The sequence below is a fragment of the Callospermophilus lateralis genome, chromosome 3 (genome assembly GCF_048772815.1).
Source record: "Callospermophilus lateralis isolate mCalLat2 chromosome 3, mCalLat2.hap1, whole genome shotgun sequence".
NCBI lineage: Eukaryota > Metazoa > Chordata > Mammalia > Rodentia > Sciuridae > Callospermophilus > Callospermophilus lateralis.
This window is the reverse complement of record NC_135307.1, coordinates 3,530,931-3,551,587: the sequence shown is the minus strand read 5'-3', so window position 1 is coordinate 3,551,587 and position 20,657 is coordinate 3,530,931. Positions and strand designations below refer to the sequence as shown.

General features: G+C 46.9%; 1 protein-coding gene across 2 annotated transcripts in view; it reads right to left on the bottom strand.

Moving 5' to 3' along the window:
* Window positions 1–9: 9 nt before the first annotated feature.
* The window catches only part of Ppp1r13b (protein phosphatase 1 regulatory subunit 13B), an 82,278-nt gene continuing 61,630 nt past the window's right edge, over window positions 10–20,657 (bottom strand). For both annotated transcript variants that reach the window (XM_076849549.2, XM_076849550.2), the window contains exons 6-17: window positions 18,213–18,387; window positions 17,061–17,257; window positions 14,256–14,396; window positions 12,256–12,436; window positions 8,553–8,722; window positions 7,732–8,233; window positions 5,890–6,659; window positions 5,117–5,254; window positions 4,908–5,041; window positions 3,624–3,790; window positions 1,887–2,086; window positions 10–1,165 (exon numbers count right to left, since the gene is read on the bottom strand). In XM_076849549.2, coding sequence (XP_076705664.1) covers window positions 1,124–1,165; window positions 1,887–2,086; window positions 3,624–3,790; window positions 4,908–5,041; window positions 5,117–5,254; window positions 5,890–6,659; window positions 7,732–8,233; window positions 8,553–8,722; window positions 12,256–12,436; window positions 14,256–14,396; window positions 17,061–17,257; window positions 18,213–18,387 — 2,817 coding nt within the window. In that variant the 3' untranslated portion in view covers window positions 10–1,123. The remainder of the gene's footprint in view (window positions 1,166–1,886; window positions 2,087–3,623; window positions 3,791–4,907; window positions 5,042–5,116; window positions 5,255–5,889; window positions 6,660–7,731; window positions 8,234–8,552; window positions 8,723–12,255; window positions 12,437–14,255; window positions 14,397–17,060; window positions 17,258–18,212; window positions 18,388–20,657) is intronic.

Sequence of the window (20,657 nt, the reverse complement as noted above, 5' to 3'; positions counted from 1 at the left end):
CCAGAACACAAGACACAGCTGGATGTGAGACAGCAGTTTATTGTGCACATTTACACAGCGTCAGCAGTGTCAGGGACAGCAGAGCTGCTCCCAGTGGTGTCACTCAGTGCCACACCCCGTGCAGTCAGCCATCAACTGCAGCTCTGCCTCCGAGTCCATACACATATTTACACACAGATCATACACAAGATGCACACGGAAAATAAAGCCTAAGGGCCTGTGTGTTAATGAGAAAGAACATTTCCAACATAGTTCTGGTAGTTTTGAATGGTCTAGTTGAAAAATAATCTTGGTGTATAAAAAGCCTGTCCACACAATTCAGGTTCCAGTTCAGGGTCTGCCTTGTGTGGAACCAGGGATCAGGGCCAGCACTGCTGCCTTCCAGATGGCTTTGTCTGGACTGGTCCCTGCCCTGCTGCTGCTGCCTCAGAGGCCTTGACCTGTCCTTGCCCAGACTTGTGTCTGACTATACTCAGAACAAAAACAGATTCAAGGTGTGCAGCCAGAGGCTGTAGGAATCCGAACCATGTGTGCCCAGAAATGGAAGTCCAGCCCCAGCACAGGGCCAGTAAGAAGCTGGACACTTCACTCATCTGTACAGAAAGACCCCTGGGGATATCCACAGGGGCAACCACAGGACAGTATGCCCACAAAGGCTCCTTTGGTAGTAAAAGGAACATCTGTGGGGAGGTAAGGAAGGGTGGGTTCTGGGGCTCTCAGAGGTGGGCTGCAGTGGGAGCATCTGGCAGCAGCTTGGCTTCACGGTGGGGGTACAAGAGGTGGCCTCAGGGCCAGATCAGAGCTCAATCTTCACTGGCAACCAACAGGGGTCCTAATAATTACAGGGCTTCTTATTGGCAACAGGGGTGGGAGTTCTGAAAGCTGGGTGTTTATTTGGATTTACAGTAATTGGCAAAACCCGGTCCTCTTGGAAGCAAAAGTACCTCTCCCAGCTGCGGTGGACTGGAGAAGGCCTCACCTGGGAAGTGCAGGAATTCACATTGTGGGTGGTGTCTGCTAAAGTGAGCACCATGAAGCCATCCTAGCGTCAGCTTTCCCCGGAAGCTGATCCTCTCCAGCAGCTCCTGGGAGCCAGCAAGACCGTGGTGCTCCAGAGGGAAGCTTAGGCAAGTGTTCGCTGCCGGGGCTTGATCCGTGGATACAGCTGGGAAGAAATGGACACGGCTGGGGTGACCAGGAACTGGTCTCCAGGGGCCTTTCACATCTGCCTCTGCATGCCCCCGGAAGGCTTGTCCTCCTTGGCCCAAACACAGCTGCCCCTTTCCTCTGAAACTCTCCCAAACTACTATTTCAAAGGATCCCACCCCAGAGTGATCTGTTCCTATCTTTCTGGCAGCACTTCATGCCACCCTAAAATGCATCACTGTCCACTAGGCCGTTGACAGCATAAGCTCCCTCAGGGCAGGTGTCTGCCAGTGGATGAGGAACACCTGACAGTCCTGTTGCAGCACATGGGAGAAGCAAGCAGGGTGGCCCTCTGCCATGAAGGAGACAGCTGGCAACCTACAGAATCTGCCCCAGCCCGCCACCTGTCAAGATGGAGAAGGTCTAGGTGGGTGGCCTAGCTGCTTGCCAAAGTGTGCCATGAGCAGAGCACACTGAGCAGCAGCTGGCCAGTGCTCCTGGCCTCCACATGGCCCAGCTGCTCCAGAGGTGGGTGCAGGCCAGTCATCTCCAAGAGCTCTGCCTGAATCCCAGCACCTCAACTCTGCAGAGCAGGCTGCTGAGGCTTTAAGAAAGGTGCCCCCTGCCCTGGTCCCCAATAGAACCAGAACCCATGCCAAGAGGGGGATCCTGTGACTTTGGCCAAGTACACAAAACCAGCTGACTTTCCAACATAACCTTCTAGCATACCGCATGCTTACCCCCAGCAGGTTTTTGGGCACATAGCCCTCCCGGTCCCCGAGCCGAGCCCACCACCAGTCAGTCTCGCTTTCATCCTTGCGCCTCAGGATGGTGATGGCATCGCCTTCGTGGAAGGACAGCTCGTCGCTGTTCTGGGCCTCGTAGTCCCACAGGGCATAGACTGCACCTTTGTTCATCACTCCCAGCTTCTCCTGTACCCCTGGGACCAGAAAGCCACAGTAAGGCCTCAGCAAGGGCAGTCCAGAGAAAGCAACCCACCAAGGAAAAGGCGACACTCTGCTACTCAAGGTGGCTCACATGGGCCGCAGGCCAGTGAGGTTAGAAACAGGGTCATTCCACCTGACACTTCCCAGGCCTAGCTGAGCCCTTCAGCTTACTGCACACAACCCTCTCCCATCCCTGCAAGATAGTACACTTTCCCTCTGTGTCCATGAGGTGTGATTCCAGAAACCCTGCAGATACCAAGATCCTCAGGTGCTCGAGTCCTTCTTGCCAAAATGGCAGTGGTGTCCCCATATAACCTACATGTGTCCTTGTGTACATCATCTCTAGATTACTTACTATACCTAAGTGGGTTTAGAGAATAATGACAAGAAAAGGGAATCTATACATTCAGTGCAGATATCACTGTTTTTCAGATATTTTCTTTCTCTTTTTTGTACTGGGGACTGAACCCAGGAGCACTCTGTCACTGAACTACTTCCCCAGTCCTTTTTATTTTAAAATTTTGAGATAGGACCTTGCTAAGTTGCTATCCTCCTGTCTCAGTCTCCTGAACTGCTGGGATTACAAGCATGTGCCACCATGCCTGGCTTTTCAGATTTCGATCCATGGTATAGGTTGAATACAGATGTGGAACTCCTGGATATGAAGTTCTACTGAAATGCTGGTTCCAGAGGTAGAGGTACGTTGTTCTAAAGGGCATTTTTAAAGATAAAACTTAAAACTTAGAACAAACTTTCAGAAGTTGGTGGCTAAGCAGCAGCAACTGCTCACGACCCTGTGCTGTGGCTGTAGAGTGAATGCAAGGCCAAGCACTACATGGAGTGCCCCGAGAAAGGAGAAAGGGTCTTCTTTGGGACATTTCATTTCTAGAGGCAGCAGAGTCACACTGGGGAGCCATCTTCCCTCAGTAGGTGCTGCTGTGATGGCAGCCTCTGTGCTTGCTGAGTCCCACTACACTGCAAGAACCTGTCAGCTGCCTCTATGTCACTCTCCCAGGGCCTACCACAGGGCTTGGCATATATAGAATGAATGCCTGTGACTGCCTAATCCTTGGAACAGAGAAAACATCCAAGCTCTGGGGAACCTGACCCTGGCTACAACAGCCTGATCAGGGGAAGAGCTTCACCCATCAAATGGTTCAGGGGATACGTGGCCAACCCGAAGCCAGCACAGGGATGGAGTGGCCCCACTGCAAGTGCTGGTGCGCCACAGCAGCCAGTGAACAGATGAGTGCTGCCCAGCCATCCACACACCCAGACCCTGTGCCCCAAGGGGAACCTCTGTGCAAAGCACAGTGAGGTCACTTTTACTTTTTAGCAACAGCACAGAATCCTTCTGACAATGTGGATATTCAAATGTTTGCAGGAGTGAATGGGCAGCGTACCCAGTTTCAAAGACCAGGAGCACTCAAGCACACTCTCTGGCCATTGGGATTACTGTGGCAGCACCTCTGCACACGTTGCTGCCCTGCCCAGGTAAAGAAGCCAAGATGAACCAGACACCCTACATACCATACAGAAACTGGGAACACTGGATGTAGCCTTCCTCCATCTCCTCACACTTGTCCGCGGCAGTCTCGATGTCACTGATGGTTGAGGCAAAGATGGCAGCTCCACTCTCCACCAGCTGCTTGCAGAGGTGCACACTGTTGCAAGAGGCTGCGCAGTGTAGTGGTGTCCTAGAATCAGAGTGGTGAGGGTGTGGGTCTGGTGCTGTCCAGGGCTACCTGGCTCCTGTGTGATGCGACCCTCAAAGGAATCCTTACAAAGGTGCCATGCCTTCTTACTGGGCAAGTTTCTCCATGTGTTTTTAAAGGTCTGACCTCCACTGATGGATTGTGGACCATATATCAATTTTATTTTTTGATTTTTTTTTTTTGTACCAAGGACTGAACTCAGGGGCACTTAACCACTGACCCCCATCCCCAGCCCTTTTTTGTATTTTATTTAGAGACAGGGTCGCACTGAATTGCTTAGCACCTTGCTGCTGTTGAGGTTGGCTTTGAATTCACGATCCTCCTGCTTTAGCCTCCCAAGCTGTTGGGATTATAGGCGTGTGCCACCATGCCTGGCTACATATCAGTTTTTGAGAAGGGGACAGGCAGAGAACAGTTTAAGGAATGGCTTATAAATATGCTCACTGCACAGAAATGTCAATGCACTTAACATGCTGAGTGGACCTTTACAAACGGCTAAGATGGCAAATCTCATGTGTATTTTATAATAATTTTTTTTAAAAAGACAAACAGCACAGTGAGAGCTATAAGTTCAAAATACCCCCAGTGAGACCACAGGCCCTGCACAGCAGCCGAGTCCTGATCCTGAAGGCAAATGGAAACAAGAACACATACACCTAAACCAATAACAAAGGGGGCTTTCTGGATTTACTGTTCACATATTCATACATGTGAATTCGTATTTCATACAAAATGTCTGAATAAAGGAAGAGTGAATAATTAGGAGAAAGATATGCAACAAAATGCTGGCAACAGCTGTCTTTTGGGGAATGAACTGATGGGTATTCTTGCCATACATACTTCCCAATTTTCTTTTTTTTTATTATTTAAAAAAAATATTTTAATATTTATTTTTAGTTTTCGGTGAACACAACATCTTTATTTTTTTATGTGGTGCTGAGGATCGAACCCAGCACCCCCAGCACCCCACGCATGCCAGGCGAGCGTGCTACTGCTTGAGCCACATCCCCAGCCCCCCCCAATTTTCTTGACCATGCGCTTTTTCCTTTTGTAAGGTAGGAGAAAGTGAGCCTCAACCTAATCCGCTGGGGGCCCTCACCATCCATCACTATCAGCAGCATTCACATTGACCCCGAAGTCCAGCAGGAACTTCACAATATGATGGTGGCCGGCACAGACTGCGTTGTGTAGTGGGGTGATCCCTTCATCATTGGGCTTGCTGGGGTCTTCCACCTAGGACAAGGACATGGGACACATTAGAGCCAGTCCTCCATCCCCTGCAGCACCCATGGGGTGGGTGTGGCTCACCTCATAGATTATCCTCTGCACCAGATCAAACTCTCCTTCCAGAGAAGCATCTAGCAGCAGTGCCAGGGGGTTGAAGCGTACTCTCAGCCCATGCCCTGTCCTCTCGGAGTTAGGCTTCTTCAGGTTTGTCCGCTTGCTCTGTGGAAAGGAAGCATGCTTTCAATGTCCAGCTGACCTACGAAATGAGGGCTAGTCCAAGACCTAAATCCATAGGAAGGAACAGCAGGAACTAAACCCTAAGGCAGTGGCTTTCCAAGAGCAGCCCAGGGGCTACCTGAGGAGGGCAGTGGCATGGGCCTGAGCTCCTGGCTATTCTCACAGAGGGCAATGGCTGGTGTGAGTTGCTAGCCTACTTTTTTGGAAGACCCTGTGGGAAGGAATGGGGTCTATCACAGCCAACTGCTAGGCAGATGCAGCTCCCAGGGAGCTGGCAGCTCATCCTTAGGGACACCTAACATAGCTGTCAGCAGTAGCACTGAGATTGCAGGTGAAAGGACTACTGGATCCTGAGAGGATACCCAGCTGCTCTCTGGTCCACCAAAATTGACTCAACCCAAGGGCCTCTGTCCAGAAGGTTCTTCCCTCCTTCTGCCCATTTCCCAGGTCCCAAAGGCAGCCTCCAAGGGGCACTGTGCACCCCTCCTTTGGGCCCCTTGGTCTCTCCTTACCCCGACAGCCCTCTCAGACCTAACTGTGGGTGGCGGGGACACGCCTGGCCCCTAACAAGGTGAGTGCTGAGGGGAGTCCTGCTTTTGTCTCACAAGGACACCCACCACTGAGGCTGCCAGTGGGTGGATGGCAGGGGGAAGAGGTGCTGGAGAGACTTGTTCTTCTCCCGGAGATGGGGCTTCAGCCACAGGGCTTGGGATCTGTTCTGTGGAGGGGACTGGGGCCACATTGTTGTTGTTATCCTCTGCAGGCTCAGCAGTTTGGTGGGTGGTTTGGGGACGGATGAGTTCCTCAGGTTCAGGGGAAGGTAGCTCATTATCATTGGCATCTGAGGATGGGGCAGGCTCCTCAGGGAGTGGGGCTGTGGGCTGGGCAGAAGTAGACTCATCCAGGTTGCCATTGGTGTTGGTGTTTCCATTGTCCACGTCAGCCAAGGTGCCCACAAAGTCCTGTGAGGGGCTGGGCTGGTAGAAAGGGGTGCCCTCCATGCCACCAGCCAGGGTGTTGAAGCGCTGGTACAGCAGCTTTTGGATGTTGGGTCCACTGGGACCCTCTGGCTCTGTGATGGAGCTGCGCTTCTTCAGGGGCCGGGGTGCATTGGCCAGCTTCCTGCGCAGGGCCTCCAGGTCCGCATCACTCTGGTAGCGCAGCGGTGAGTGCACGATGGGTGTGAGCTTGGTGGGGCTGAGTGGCCGCGGCAGGCTCTCCACCGAGCTGCCCTCTCCAGGTGCAGCCGGGCCCTCCTGCTCTGGCTCTTTCTCAGCACATTCTGAAGATGGCTGAGGCTGTGAGGTGCTTATGCCCAGTGACCCATGAAGAAAGGGTAAGGGCGATGGAGATGTTGACCCGGATGGTAGGACAGGCTTGCCATACACTGGAAGACAGAGGATAGGGCACAATTTCAACTTGGCTGCTGGGTCTTGGGGCTAGTCCCTAAGCACCTACTCCATCAGAGATGGGTTCCTACTGCTGTTGAGGATTCTGATTTTAAACCCCGTGGAAATCTTCTTTACAAGAACCTCCTCTGGCTCCTTCTGCAAGGTGAATCTCTCTCCAGTGTAGTGGCTTTTATATTGAGGTTCCTAGAAGTGGGTTTTTTCAAAGGCAAAAAAAGCTCCTGATCTGACTCGCTGCCTTCAACAAGCCTGCTTTGTTTTCCAGCCAAGGGAAAGAATAAAGTTGCTACACTCATGTGTGAGCCTTAGACAAGACAACATGAGGACACTTGCTCCGGGAGCAGGAAGGTGGGACCTGGTAGCCTAGGAGCTTCCCCAGGAGCCAGAATCCTGCCCACTGATAACACTGTATGCCACCTGGGAAGTCCTGGGCACACCTGGGAACCCAAGAACTATGAGTCTGCACACTGCAGTCAGAGCCCGAGAATACCTGAGGCAGCCCAACCCAGATCTGGCCCAAAGGACCCTCTTGTAAGGGTCAGAGGCACTTTCAGCTCAGGGTGTATGGCACTGAACATTCTTTCATTTGCTTTCCTAGAAGGGCCTCACCCACCCCCACAGCTCTTCTCCCCCATGGGCTGGGGGAGCTCCAAAGAAGTAACACCCTCCTCAACTCACCCACTCCCAGGTCTGACTTAGTCACAGAGAGGAAGCCCAGAAGGCATTGGTCAAGGCTTACCCCTGGCCTCTGCTCACCAGATAGCTTCTAGCACAAGTTTCCATAAAGCAGGAGGAAAAACAAAATTCCTAGAATCTCACCCTTCTAGAAGCTGGATTTCCACGTAGTGTGGGAGGGTGGTCAGAAAGGTAGTCAGAGCAGCAAAGTGCCCACTTAACCACCCGACACCCACGGAGAGATGTATGTAAGAAATGTAAGCTTTTGCTTTAACCTAAACAGCAAGTGGCTCCAATGTCAGGATGTGAATCTGTACTTTCTTAATTAGAGTATAACTTTCTAGCCCCCCCGAGGAGGGGATAAACTCATCATACCTGCTTTAACTGATTTGTTTAAGGTGCCGTGCACTGCTGGTTGGTAATTCTTAGGTGGTGTGGCTTGCTGGAGATACACAGAGTATATGGAACTTGAATTCACGGTCTGGGGACCTTTCCTGGGAGATTGTGGCCTTGATCCTTTATCAGCCAGGAAGGGTCTAATGGCCACCGTCAGTGGGAGTTCGGGTTTACCATCTCCAGCTGGAAAGGCAGGGGGCCCTGCTGGCGGGTATGTGGGACTTGGAGGCACAGAAATCCTCTGCTGGATCTGCTGTGAGGAGCCTGGCTGTGGGACACTGGCTGTAGGGGGCAGCGGGGCAGGCTTCGGCCGGCTGGGTGGGCCTGCACTGGGTCTAGGTGAGCTGCCTTCTTTCCTCCTCTCCAGGGAACTTGCTGATCCTGGGCCCAGGGGTGCAGGACTTGGGTATGTTCCATAGCTTGGAGGCAGCGGCTTGCCTGCACCAGGGATGGGAGGTGGTCCTTTACCAATATCCACACCCTAAATTTAGGTGTTGAGAAGAAAAACAAAGTCACCCTTTGAAAAGTGAAGCACATTTATACCCATACTTGCAAAAGAATACACAGTAGGATCTGAAATCCTTCAAATCAGCTTGTGATTATGACACAGGGAACACTGTTGGGCTCATCATTTGCAAAACTGAGGCAAAAGTCATGTGCACTTGTGTTCTGTCTGCACAGGCCCTAAAGGTGTAGTGACTCTGGGATTCTGGGGGTAATGTGGATTAATTTGCCTCAAATCCTGAGTATGACTAAGGCAGAAGGGGCTGATCCTTAAACTCCTAGAACAGATGGCCTACCATCTTCTCTGTGGCTCCCAGTGCAGACAAGGGCAGAGGCTGGCTTGAGATCGCACCCTGCTTTAGAGCCCCCTCCACGCCTGGGTCCTTCCAATCCACATTGGCCATCTGCGCCGGCTTCATCGAAGAGCCAGAATTCTGCTTTAATGTTGGCCAGCTTCCATCATTAGCTTGAAAAGAGCACAGAATTTAAGTGAAATTTTTCTTGATATTAGTTGAACCAACCTAAAAGTACACCCTGCCAGAAATAAAAATAGCACTGGGACTTCACATTCTGAGAGAGCTCTGTTAACCAAGTGGACAACCACCATCTGGCACATGGAGCTATCGATCCGCACAGACCCCCACAGGCCTGTGAACAAGCCTAGGGGTATCCTCTGTGGGTAACTCCTGGCCAGTGTGGCCAGCAAGGCCAGCAACTCAAAGACCATGCTAAGGTTGGTGTAGGACAGGCTACACCCACTGTAGTACAGGTAAAGTCCATTAAACCCACAGAATAAAGCAAGCACCAGCACTTAGCTTTTGAACACTGTTTATAAATACAATTGTATTCAGCAATAAAAAAAAAGATCTTTTTTTTTAATTCTTAAAGATTTATCTTTTGATTTCCTAACAGGTTTGACCTGTACTACTAGCATGATTAATCAAGTTTCTCCTTTAGTGAGGAAGTCTTTTCTGCTAAAATAATTTGCAATCACAAGAGGCCAGCACAGTTCCCACTGATATGCTGCAGTGATTAGAAAGCCGTCATCATCCCCAAGTTTCCAGGAAAGCCACTGAAAAGATTTATGTTTTTATAGAGCATTTTCCAAACTGAAAAAGGGTGCAGAGGTGCTCCCTAGTCATGTGGGGCCACACACCATGACCTGTGTATCATGGCATCTATAGAACACAGATGTGTACCCCGAGTGGACACCTACTTCGCTCCAACAGGCAAGGTGCTGAGCTGCTCTGACGCGGAGATTGCTCTAGCCACCAGCAGTTTGGGATGGGCAGAAATCAGCATAAGTAGGAGGGGTAACTAAGAAGCACAGGCAACCATTTGTCTTCATGCCAAAAATGAGCCAAAACATGAAGAGTAAGCTTCCCAAATGTGCTCTGGCACAGTCTGAGTGCAGCAAGCCACACACAGGCTGCTCTGGAGCCAGCCTGACCCACAGTGGTGCTGCTGAATGATTCCTACAGGGCTGAGGGCACCAGCCAAGCCACCAGGCCCCAGCCAGCATCTGGGCCAGCACAAGCTGTCAGCCTCCTGCAGACCACACATGCATGTGCCTCCATCCTCTCAGTGTCCTCTGAGAGGAGCATTCTGTGCTGGCGGGGAAAAGCAGAGCCCACTTGAGACCCTGTGAGACAAGCAGAAGGGGCAGGTGCCAGCCAAGGGACCTGGATTTCTATCCTTTCAGGGTCAGAGGGCACATGGATGTTCAGTGGCTTCTGAAAGCCCACAGCAATTTCATAATTTTTATGAAATTATGAAGTAATCTCCTTTCCTGAGGACAGAGCTGGAGGCACAAAAGGCCAGATGCTGCTTCTTATTACTGTAATACTTTTCATTGTGATGGGAGATTCTTGCACTGAACATAAAACTGAAAGCCTCATCATGAACTCAAAATCATATTAACTTTTTGTTTTTTTTTTTTTTTTTGGGTGGTGCTGGGGATTGAATCCAGGGCCTTGTGCACACTCTACCAACTCAGTGATATCCCCTTGTCCTCATATTAACTTTTGAAAAAGAAGCAAACAAACACTCCCCATAACCAAAACCCTGTGTGGCAGGGGCTATAACTTGGTGTCCAATCTCCCGGCCAGTGATTGGGCCTGGGGCCTAACTCCACACCTGCCTGGGAAGAGACACCTGCACAGTGCTGTTTCCATGTCCAGATGTGATGAACATGGAGCCAGCTGACCCATAGTCGTGCACGTTGTCAGTTTGGAAAAACAAATGATTGTTGATTCAGTCTGTGTGAAAGGAGATCAAAAGCACCCCGCTAAGCCCGTCAGCCCACATACGCTTTACGTGTGGGCTTGCAGAGTGCCCCAAGGAGCTGCAGTCAAGCCTGACGTCCAGGTCTGACACTGTCCACGCGCTGGTCACTCTGGATCTACTTTGGCCATCTGTGTGACACAGAACCAGGACAGCCAACAGCAAGGGGTTAGAGTCCCCACATGGAGATTTCATGTCCCAGCTCCATGTGTGAAGTTCTGCCCCCAGCTTGGGTGGACTCAAGTTTCCTGGGTCCAGTCGGTTTACACCACAGTGGAAGGACTGAGGCCAGGGCTCTGTAAGGCCGTCTTCTTCCAGCAAGCTGGTAAGGCAGCACAACACAGAGAGGGGAGGGCACGGGAGCCTTTCTCAGCTGGAACGAGCTGGCTGTGCTCATTACCTGCACTGACACAGACAGCCACTCCTCCCACAGACAGGGTGGCTCAAAACATAAGCAACAGCTCATCAAAGAACACCACTGTGATCAGGGCTTCGGAGGGATTTGAGCAGGGGCTGTGGCACCCAAGGACTTGCTGGTTCAGATGGAGCCCTGAGCCTCCCAGTGGGAGCAGCAGATGTATCACTGTACCTACTAGGTGCCAGGTAGGAGTAAGTGTCACAAACAAAAGACCAGCACATATCAGTCACCAATCCTGAAAACAGGACACAACAGCAAACAAGCTGCAGCACTGCTTTCATAAATGAAGAGATGTCTCAGTGTGTCAGAACTTGACTTCCTGACGTTGTGTTATAGGAAGACGAGTCAACCCGAGTCATAAAGAAAGTTCTACTGTAAAAGAGCCCCAACTTCTTTCTCTTATTTTTGTATTAGGGACTGAGCCAAGAGTATTCTACTGCTTAGCTACATCCCCAGCCACCACCACCCTTTTCTAATACTGGGGTTTGAACCCAGGGGCACTTAACCACTATATTTCCAGACCTTTTTTTATATTTTAAAGACAGGGTCTCACTAAGTTGCTTTGGACCTAAGTTGCTGAGGCTGGCTTTGAAATTGTGATCCTCCTGCCTCAGCCTCCTGAGCTGCTGAAATAAAAGGTATGTATCACGTGGTTCATTTCTAGCCCTTTTAATTTTGAGACAGGGTTTCATAGAGTTGCTCAGGCTGGTACTGAACATGTATTCTTCCTACCTTACCCTCCTGAGTTGCCAGAATTATAGGTGTGCACCATGGTGCCTGGCTAGAAGCTCCAAGTTTTTAATGTGGTGGGTTTAAAAGATAGACTATCAATGCAGAACCCACCTAGTGCCCAGCCATGCTGCATGGTGCTCTCTACACAAGCCTGCATGGGCTCATCACACAGCACTACCATGCCAAGATGAGAGTAACGGCTTGTGGATTTTCTGATCAAGGAAGACCTATTAGCTGAGTAGGGAAAGTAAAGACAAGCTAAAACACTGTCTAAAGGGCAGTGGTCTCTACCTGGCCACAGCTGTGCTTGGAGCCCTCAGGGCACACAAAGCAGTGTTTTATTCAACCATTTGTTTTGAAATGTCAATGAAGACCTCAGATGAATAAGAATACTTCACTTTTGTTTTGGGAGCACCATTATCACAGTGACACACAACTAACTGCTCAAACACTGTCCAGAAGACCAAGCCTCTCAGGGGACAGCCTGGGGTCTGGTGTGGAGGCAGGGCTTCAGGGCCCTTACCCTACTCCAGCACTTCCCCAAAGAGAGGGCCTGGGCCACTCACCAGATTTAGATCTCCCATGGGCAGTACTTGAGGCAACAGTGAGAGATTGGGGCTTTATAGGGTCCCCCTGGACAGGATAGCTTCCAGCACTTGGAACTTGGATGTAAGGCCCCACAGCGGCAACCCTGCCAGACGTGCTCAGGGGTGACTGCGGTGATGATGTGCCATTCACACGGTTCAACTGTAAATCAGGAGGAAATGGAAGAGTTAAGATACTGCAAAATAAAAAAAAAACACTAATCCTTCAGTTCACTGGACCCCAAGTGTGGGAGTCATTCTTTCCAGTAATAGCCACCCTAGAGAGCTACAAAAGCAGGGACCAATGTGATGACAGCATAGCTTCCAAGGACCACAATGACCTCCCTCGTCCTGGGGACACGTTCTCTCCCCTGGGTGGGCAGAGGCACTTGTCAAAGCCTGTGCTCCAAGCACTGTCTCAAATCCTGCTCCCCACTTACTGTGCTGCCCTGGGCTAGTGACTGAGCCTTTGCCTGTAAATTCAGAATGAGAGGTGCCCTAGGACAAGAGGCAAGGTACCCAGGTGAGGCTCTGACTCCTGATGGTGAGTCTGGTTCTCTGAGGGCAGCTGTGCCATTCTAAGCAAGGACACAGACAGAGGATACTGGCTACAAAATACTGCACAAGAACAAAAAGGCCTGATTCCTTAGGGTCCCTAGGTACACCTTCTGTGGAGGTCCACAACCTCCTACAACCGTCTGCATGTGTCACTATGGTGAGAGGATTCAAGACTCTCATAACTGCTCAGAATACTTAGGACCTTCAGGGGGAGGCACATCTCTGCAGAAGCACTGACTGGCTTCTCAGAGATCCACTGGAGCAGCAGATAAAAGGAATAAGGACATTTTTGTTGTTGTTGTTTTTTTAAATATTTATTTTTTAGTTGTAGATGGACACAATGTCTTTTATTTATTTACTTATTCTTATGTGGTGCTGAGGACCAAACTCAGGACCTTGCCCATGCTAGGTGAGCACTCTACCCTGAACCACAACCCCAGCCCAGATAAGGACATTTTGATGGTTAGTTTTATGCTTTAACTTGGTTGGCCCCGGTGCCCAGAGACTTGGCTAAATAGGAGTCTGGATGTTATCAGAGTTTCAGTTTTTAGAGGACATTAACATTCATATCAATGCACTCTGAGTAACGTAGATGATTCTCCATGGGAAGGTGGACCACATCCAATCAGTGGAAGGCCTTAAAAGAAGATTGAGGATCCCCCAGAAGAAGGGGGTGCTACAATAGACTGCCTTGAATGTGAGCTGCAACACAACTCCCCCCGGGCCTGCAGGCCTGCCATGCAGATTTTGGAATTGCTAGACTCCATGTTCACATGACCAACTCCTGGAGATAAATCCCTCTCTCTACACACACACACACACACACAGTCACACACACATGCACGCACACTATGGATTCTACTTCTCTGAGAAACCCTGAACATCACACCATTACTAAAGTTCTGCCATGTAACTCAGTGTGGAGCAGATGCGTGAATCCTCTCACCTATGGCCTGTGCTATTGGTAAGAGAGAAAAAGGAAAACTATCATCTGAAATCATAGTTACACAAACTACTGACTTTCAAGCTTGGGTTGAAAGAAGGGTAAATGCATTAGTAAAAGATGGATTCTGCTGTGGAACGGCAGCTCCCCTCTTCCTCTACCATCTTCCATACCCATCCCCCCGGGGAAGGCCCTGACATAAATGCCTGCCTCCTCACAGCATCCTTCAGTATAGCAGAGGCTGACAAGAAGACACTGCCACCACACCACAAAAGCATCAATCACTTAGTATGTGTATGGGAACTCTAGGAAGACATCCTTGCTATCAGCACCTGCTCTGCTCTCATGGGCTTATAGCCCAGTTTTGTCTGATCAGCTGTGGCAAGTAAGGGGAGGGAGCATGGTTCATTTAGTGAGATTAGCATTTGTAGATGAGCTACTTTTTGAGGTTTATCTCACAGACATTTTCTCTTTCACATGCCTGGATTTTTTTGCCATAAAGACGTTCACGCAATTCATTGATTCGCTTGTCCATCATGGCCACCTCCATGTTGCGCTTATTTAAGAGTTCCTTCTGCTGCTGGAGTTTTGAATTCTGTTCCTGGTTAAGCTGGTTACGAATCTGCAAAACAGAAAGAACAACTTTTAAGACCTGTATTAATGAAGAGGTAAATTCTCACTGCAGGGAGAAAAAGAAAAGAAAGAAAAAAGAAAAAATAGAATTAAATTTGAATGTGTTTAGACAAATGTACTGCCATCCATGTACTACATGTTCTGTAAATCAGCACAGGCAAAGCCAGAACAGAGTTCTTATGGAACAAAAAGAGACCAAATGCATGGAACTACAAGTTCTCTTCAAAGTAGACACAGGGACTAGGGCCAAAAGGAACTCTAGGAGACCATCCTGGAGCCTTCAGGACAACCACCTAGGGCTCCATTTAGGAGTAAATCACATACATTCATCATACCTCACCAAAACCCTAAAAAGTCTGCATGCTTAGCAATTGCTTCAAACATAAAAGAATGTTAAAGAACTTAACAGCAAGCACGAGTCATTTTATTTCTCAACACCTTCATTTCATAAAATGATATAGTACTTTTCTTAGCAAGTGCTAATAAAATCACAAAACTTGTTTCCGGCTTGAAATTTCACCTGAATAATAACTTATGAGAAATAGAAATCTAGAGGTTATGGACTGAATGTTGGTGCCCTCCTAACCTCATACATTGAAGCCCTCAATGTGATGCTGTTTGGAGGTGGGGCCTGTGGGTGGTGATGAGGTTTGGAGGAGGTCAGAGGGCAAGCCCGAACAATGTGCTGATTATGTGTCCTTCTAAGAAGAGAGCCAGGCACAGTGATGTACATCTGTCATCAGTTATAAATCACTGGGGAGGCTGAGGCAGGATTCCAAGTTCTAGGCAAGCCCAAGCAACTTAGAACCTCAGCAACTCAATGAGAACCTGTCTCAAAGTAAAAAAATAAAAAAGTGCTGGGTTCACTTGCAAAAAAAGTGCAGCAGCCAGTGATATATGTCTACAGAGATGTATATCACACAAAGTATGTATGTCACACAGAGAATGAGCAGAATTCAGGGATCCAATCAGATGCAGAGCCTGTGGACAAGGACAGAACCAAAAGTCTGGTGGATTTTGATGTGATGGAATGTGGGAATCAGAGGAGTGGTACTTGGATTCATTTGTGGTTGAATTTAACCCGTGAATGTTCCTTACTGCTGTGTGATTTTTGGTTTAATACATGTGTCTTATGACTACAACCATATACTCATGATTCCATTTTACCTCATTTTACAAACCAGATTATATTTAGGTATCTATTATTACTTTGTACAAAAAGATTTTGTTTAAGTATATGACTTTTAATTTACTTTTATTGTATTATATAATCTGACACAAAATGAAGGTTAAAATAAAAAAGTTTTGAATTAAAAAAAAAACAAGAAGAGAGACTGGAGCTCACTCCCCACTGTGTGAGGACATAGTAAAAAGGCAGCCATCAGAAGTAGGCTCTCACTAGGAATCTACTCTGCCAGCACCTTGATCCTGGACTTCCAACTCTGTGGTATTTTGTTACAGCAGCTGAGCCTCAAAAGACAAGGAGCTAACAAAGGGAATCCAGCTCATCAGAAGGCAACCCACAGACCTGTCAGAGTGTGACCTTCCACTGCAGACACAGAGTGCAAGCAGCCAGGCATAAAGGCCTGCATGTCCCATGGCCACAATGGTGAAATGTCCAGAACAACCAAACCCAGAGATGGAGGGCAGATGTGTGGTTGCTAGGTTCCAGGGTAGAGGTGGTTAAAGGTGATGGCTGAGGGGTGCAGGTCTTCTTTTTGGGGTGGTGAAAACATTCTAAAATGTTCTAAAGTGGTTGAGGATGCACAACTCTGCCAACACATACTCCTTAAACAGGTGAATTGCACGCTGATGCATCATACTTCATAAAGCCATTTAAAACATTTTTTTGGAGGGGAAGTTTATCAGTGCTGCATAGGTACTAACAGAAGACACCCAGGATGCTCCACCCCCAAAGCAACAGCCAGTGATATATGTCTCCGGAGATGTATATCACACAAAGTATGTACGTCACACAGAGAATGAGCAGAATTCAGGGATCCAATCAGATGTAGAGCCTGTGGACAAGGACAGAACCAAAAGCCTGGTATAGGTTTTGATGTGATGGAATGTGGGAATCAGAGGAGTGGTACTTGGATTCATTTGTGGTTGAATTTAACCCGTGAATGTTCCTTACTGCTGTGTGATTTTTTGTCTTATGACTACAACCATACACTCATGATTCCATTTTACCTCATTTTACAAACCAGATTATATTTAGGTATCTATTATTACTTTGTACAAAAAGATTTTGTTTAAGTATATGACTTTTAATTTACTTTTATTGTATTATATAATCTGACACAAAATGAAGGTTAAAATTTCTTCCCCAGACCCTACTTTTAATCAAAGTCTTGTTAAAAATGCAAGTTTCTAGAGTCCTCTACATGTCTTATTAAAGAAGTTCTTTGGAAATCAAATATATATATTTATACCACACCTGCTTTTTACTTTTTTTTGGGCGGGGGGGCAGTTACTGGAAGTTGAACCCAGGTATGCTCTACTGCTGCACTACATCCTCATTTTTATTTTGATTCAGGACCTCACTAAGTTGCTTAGGGCCTTGCTGAAGTTATATCCATCCTTTACTCAGGAGAAAGCCAGAAAGAGGAGAAAGTTTTATATAAATATTCCCCAGACCCAGGTGTATCACCTGCAGTTCTTGGTAAAGTCTCTTCAATTCCACCGCTGCTGGTCCTGTCAGCTTGCCGTTATGAGACTGGAACCCATTCAGTTTTCCTTTCTTTAAATCTTCCAATTGCTGACTAAGCTGATCAACTCTTAAAATTGCAGTCTGTACTTCCTGCTTCTTTTCCTGGAACATGGCGCTGAACCTTTCTATTTCAGCAGCTATAATTGCCCACCAAAAAAGAAAAAAACTCATTTAACTGACATCCTGTCTTTTTAATATCTATATGCTGCACTCAACTCTGGTATTATTTAGTGCCAGACCATGGATTAAGTGTTGCGTCATCTAAAACACACATCAGCAAGTCTTTGGAACACGTGACATGACATGACTTATAGAGCAAACCGTTTTCTCTGTAACTACTGAATGTTCCTAAAGGCAACTGATTCAGAAGCTAGCTTGGCCACACTACTCAGGAGTATCAGGTACCAACAGAACAAAGGCCTGGTGAAGGTCTTGCTAATCACTGTAACCTAATGTATGCAATCACTGAAAAAACCACAGAGCCCACACAGAAACAAAAAACAGCAACCTCGTGGTGAAGCTTAAAATTTCAGCCATTTCATGACAACGGATGCTCATAATGAGTGAGTCCTGGAGCAGCCCTGGCCAACCAAAGGACTCCAGTCGCCAGTGTACAAGAGGTGACTGCATCATCAGGGTTGGACTAAAATAGACCGTTCCCATGAATATGCACAATTGCTACTGTTAATAAAAATTTTAAAAGAAGAAATTACCTTGATTTGATCAATACACAATGTATACCTGTATCAAATTATCTCACTGTATCCCCAAAATATGTATAATTAAAATTATATTTAAAAAAACAAATCCAGAAAATTGATGTTAACACTACATTATGAATTCAAATACAACCTACTTTGGATTTCACTAGTTTTATATGAACTTCTTTGTGGGCTGGGGGAATGCATAGTTAAAAAAAAAAAAAATCACTTAACCTAACCAACCCAGTTTTCTTAGGTGTAGAAAATAGTAAAGCTTTAGTGCCCTTGCTATAGCAAAATTCCACATGAATTCATGCCTGAACCATCAGCAACCAGCCTCTGATTTATCTAGGCCTGGAGCGTATGGACACAGTGGGCCGCGGGAACCTACACAGATTGCCGTTCATGATTTTGCTATAATCAACTTGTCCTCTCATGGCACGAATTTTCTTCAGCTTGTTTTCCTGGGCTTCAACTCGTTCTTTCAGTTTCTGAAGCTTTTCGTTTTCAGAAATAGACTGCTGCTGGCGGCGTTCCTGTTGCTTTAGAAAATGTAAACGTTGTTCCTGACAAAGAAGGGAAAAAATCTTAACCTTGCAAATTAAAACTTACAATTACATGTATATACTTTTTAACTGAGTGTATTCCATACCTACTTTAACAATATTTAAGAAACACTTAAAGAATTTTAAGTAAATAAAAAAAATCTTTAAAAAAATTCTTGAAGGTGCACTTAACCACTGAGCCACATCCCCAGGCCCCCTTTTGTATTTTGTTAGAATGGGTCTTCGCAGAGTAGATGAATTGCTGAAGCTGGCTTTGAACTCACGATCTTCCTGCCTCAGCTTTCTGAGCCATTGGGATTATAAATGGGTGCCACCACACCCAGCACTAGAGGAATCTTGTACAGAGTAGTTCACAAAAGCCTGAAATTACTGGCTATTAATGTGAGATGAGTCGGGGGATTTTCAAGAGGATCTGACTAAGTGCACGGCTCTGCATCACTTGGTCGATATCAGAGCCATTATGGAAGGTGCAGATAGGCTCACTGCAGAGAGTATGTGCCCAATGCCCTCTGCACTCCACCACAGCTGTCAAGTCTCTGTCAAACTTGTTTCCACCAGAGTATAGGCTTTCTGCTGCTACAACACTTTAACCACTTCTTAACTTCCCAAAGGAAATGAGTGTGAGCAGCAGAGATTTTACATGAAAACAGAAAGGCCATCAGTCAGGAGATGAGCCTCCAATTTCCAGGGACACTGAACAATCAAGGAAGTGTTTGCTTTTTTAAGTATTAATGATAAAACATTTTTAAAAAGGATACTTCTAAAATAAAAAAATATATGTAATGCTTTTCAGTAGTTTTCCCTTACTAATGTGAAAACATACCTTAAGGATAACAATCAAAATTAAATATTCATGCCCACATGTATGCATGGAATATACCCAAACAAAGAGAGGCTTAGGTAAGATTTTGCAGGCATTACATACCACTTTCTGAAGGAAAGGAAAGACGTTAGGGTTAGAGTATTTAAGATGTGGCATTCACTGTGGTCTGCATCACTGAATAAATATTTTTTTTTTTTTTTTTTTTTTTGTGGTACTCGGGATTTAACCCAGGGTCTCGCATGTGCTAGCCAAGCTATCTATCACTGAGCTACACCCCAGCCCTTATTTTATGTATTATTACTACTTCTTGTGGTGCTGGGGTTGAACCCAAGGTATCACACATGCAAGGCAAGTACTCTGCCACTGAGGTATATATCCAGCCCTTTTTATTTATTATTATTATTTTTTTAACTTTGAGACAAAGTCTTGTTAAGTTGCCCAGGCTGGCCTGGAACTTGTGATCCTCTTACTTCAACCTCCTGAGTAGCTGGGATTTTAGGCACGTGATAATACCTCTGGCTACAAAGTTGATTTTGTTTTACCCAGTACTGGGAATTGGGGCACTTTATCACTAAGCTATACTCAACCCCAATCCTTTCCATTATTTTTTACATTTTGAGACAGGGTCCTGCTAAGTGACCCAGGCTGTCCTCAAACTTCCTGCTTCAGCCTCTCTAGTAGCCAGAATTCCAGGTATGTGTCACCTCACCTAGCCTATTTATTGTTCTTTTTGCTGTTTTTTAATAGCAATATTCTTGGATCAATATATTGAAAGGAAATATGCAGAATTAGAAAATTTATAATTACATAATACTATGTATATTTCATCTTAGAAAATATCAAGAGGGTGAAATAATTTCTAATTTTAATTGTTTTTATTCTTATAAATCCAATAAAATTTATGAGACAATGTTTTAAACAAATCCAACAAATTATTATTTACATAAAAGTAGATAGATAGTGCAATGTATGTCCAATAGCATGTCCAATGCATGAAAAAACATGAATTGGTCATTTCCTGGGGGCCATCTGTGAATTGTATGTGAACTAAAGTGCTGTTGAAGCCATTGGGCAGGAAAGCCTGGTGGTTATCAGGAACTCCCAGCAGCAACCCCAGTGGTTTGAGAATGCCTGGTTCATGTGGCTTCCTACCGAGCTCCATCTCAAGTTCAGCACAGCACCAGAGAGGAGGTGACCCACTGGAGCCACACTGCCTGTTGGAGATGGGTCTGGCTTGCTAAAATGCCAATCAAGATCCCTGCCACACCAAAAAGCAAGCACCAACCAAGACTCCTCTGGCTGAAACCTGATTCCTGCCTTTTATGTACTCCCCCTTACATAAACAATCTGAGCCTTTTTTTCAGTTCTTCAGTTCCAGCTCCTACCAGGACCAGAAGACCTATCAGATGCTCCCCTTTTTATAACCAATTTCTGACTCTGTCTCTAT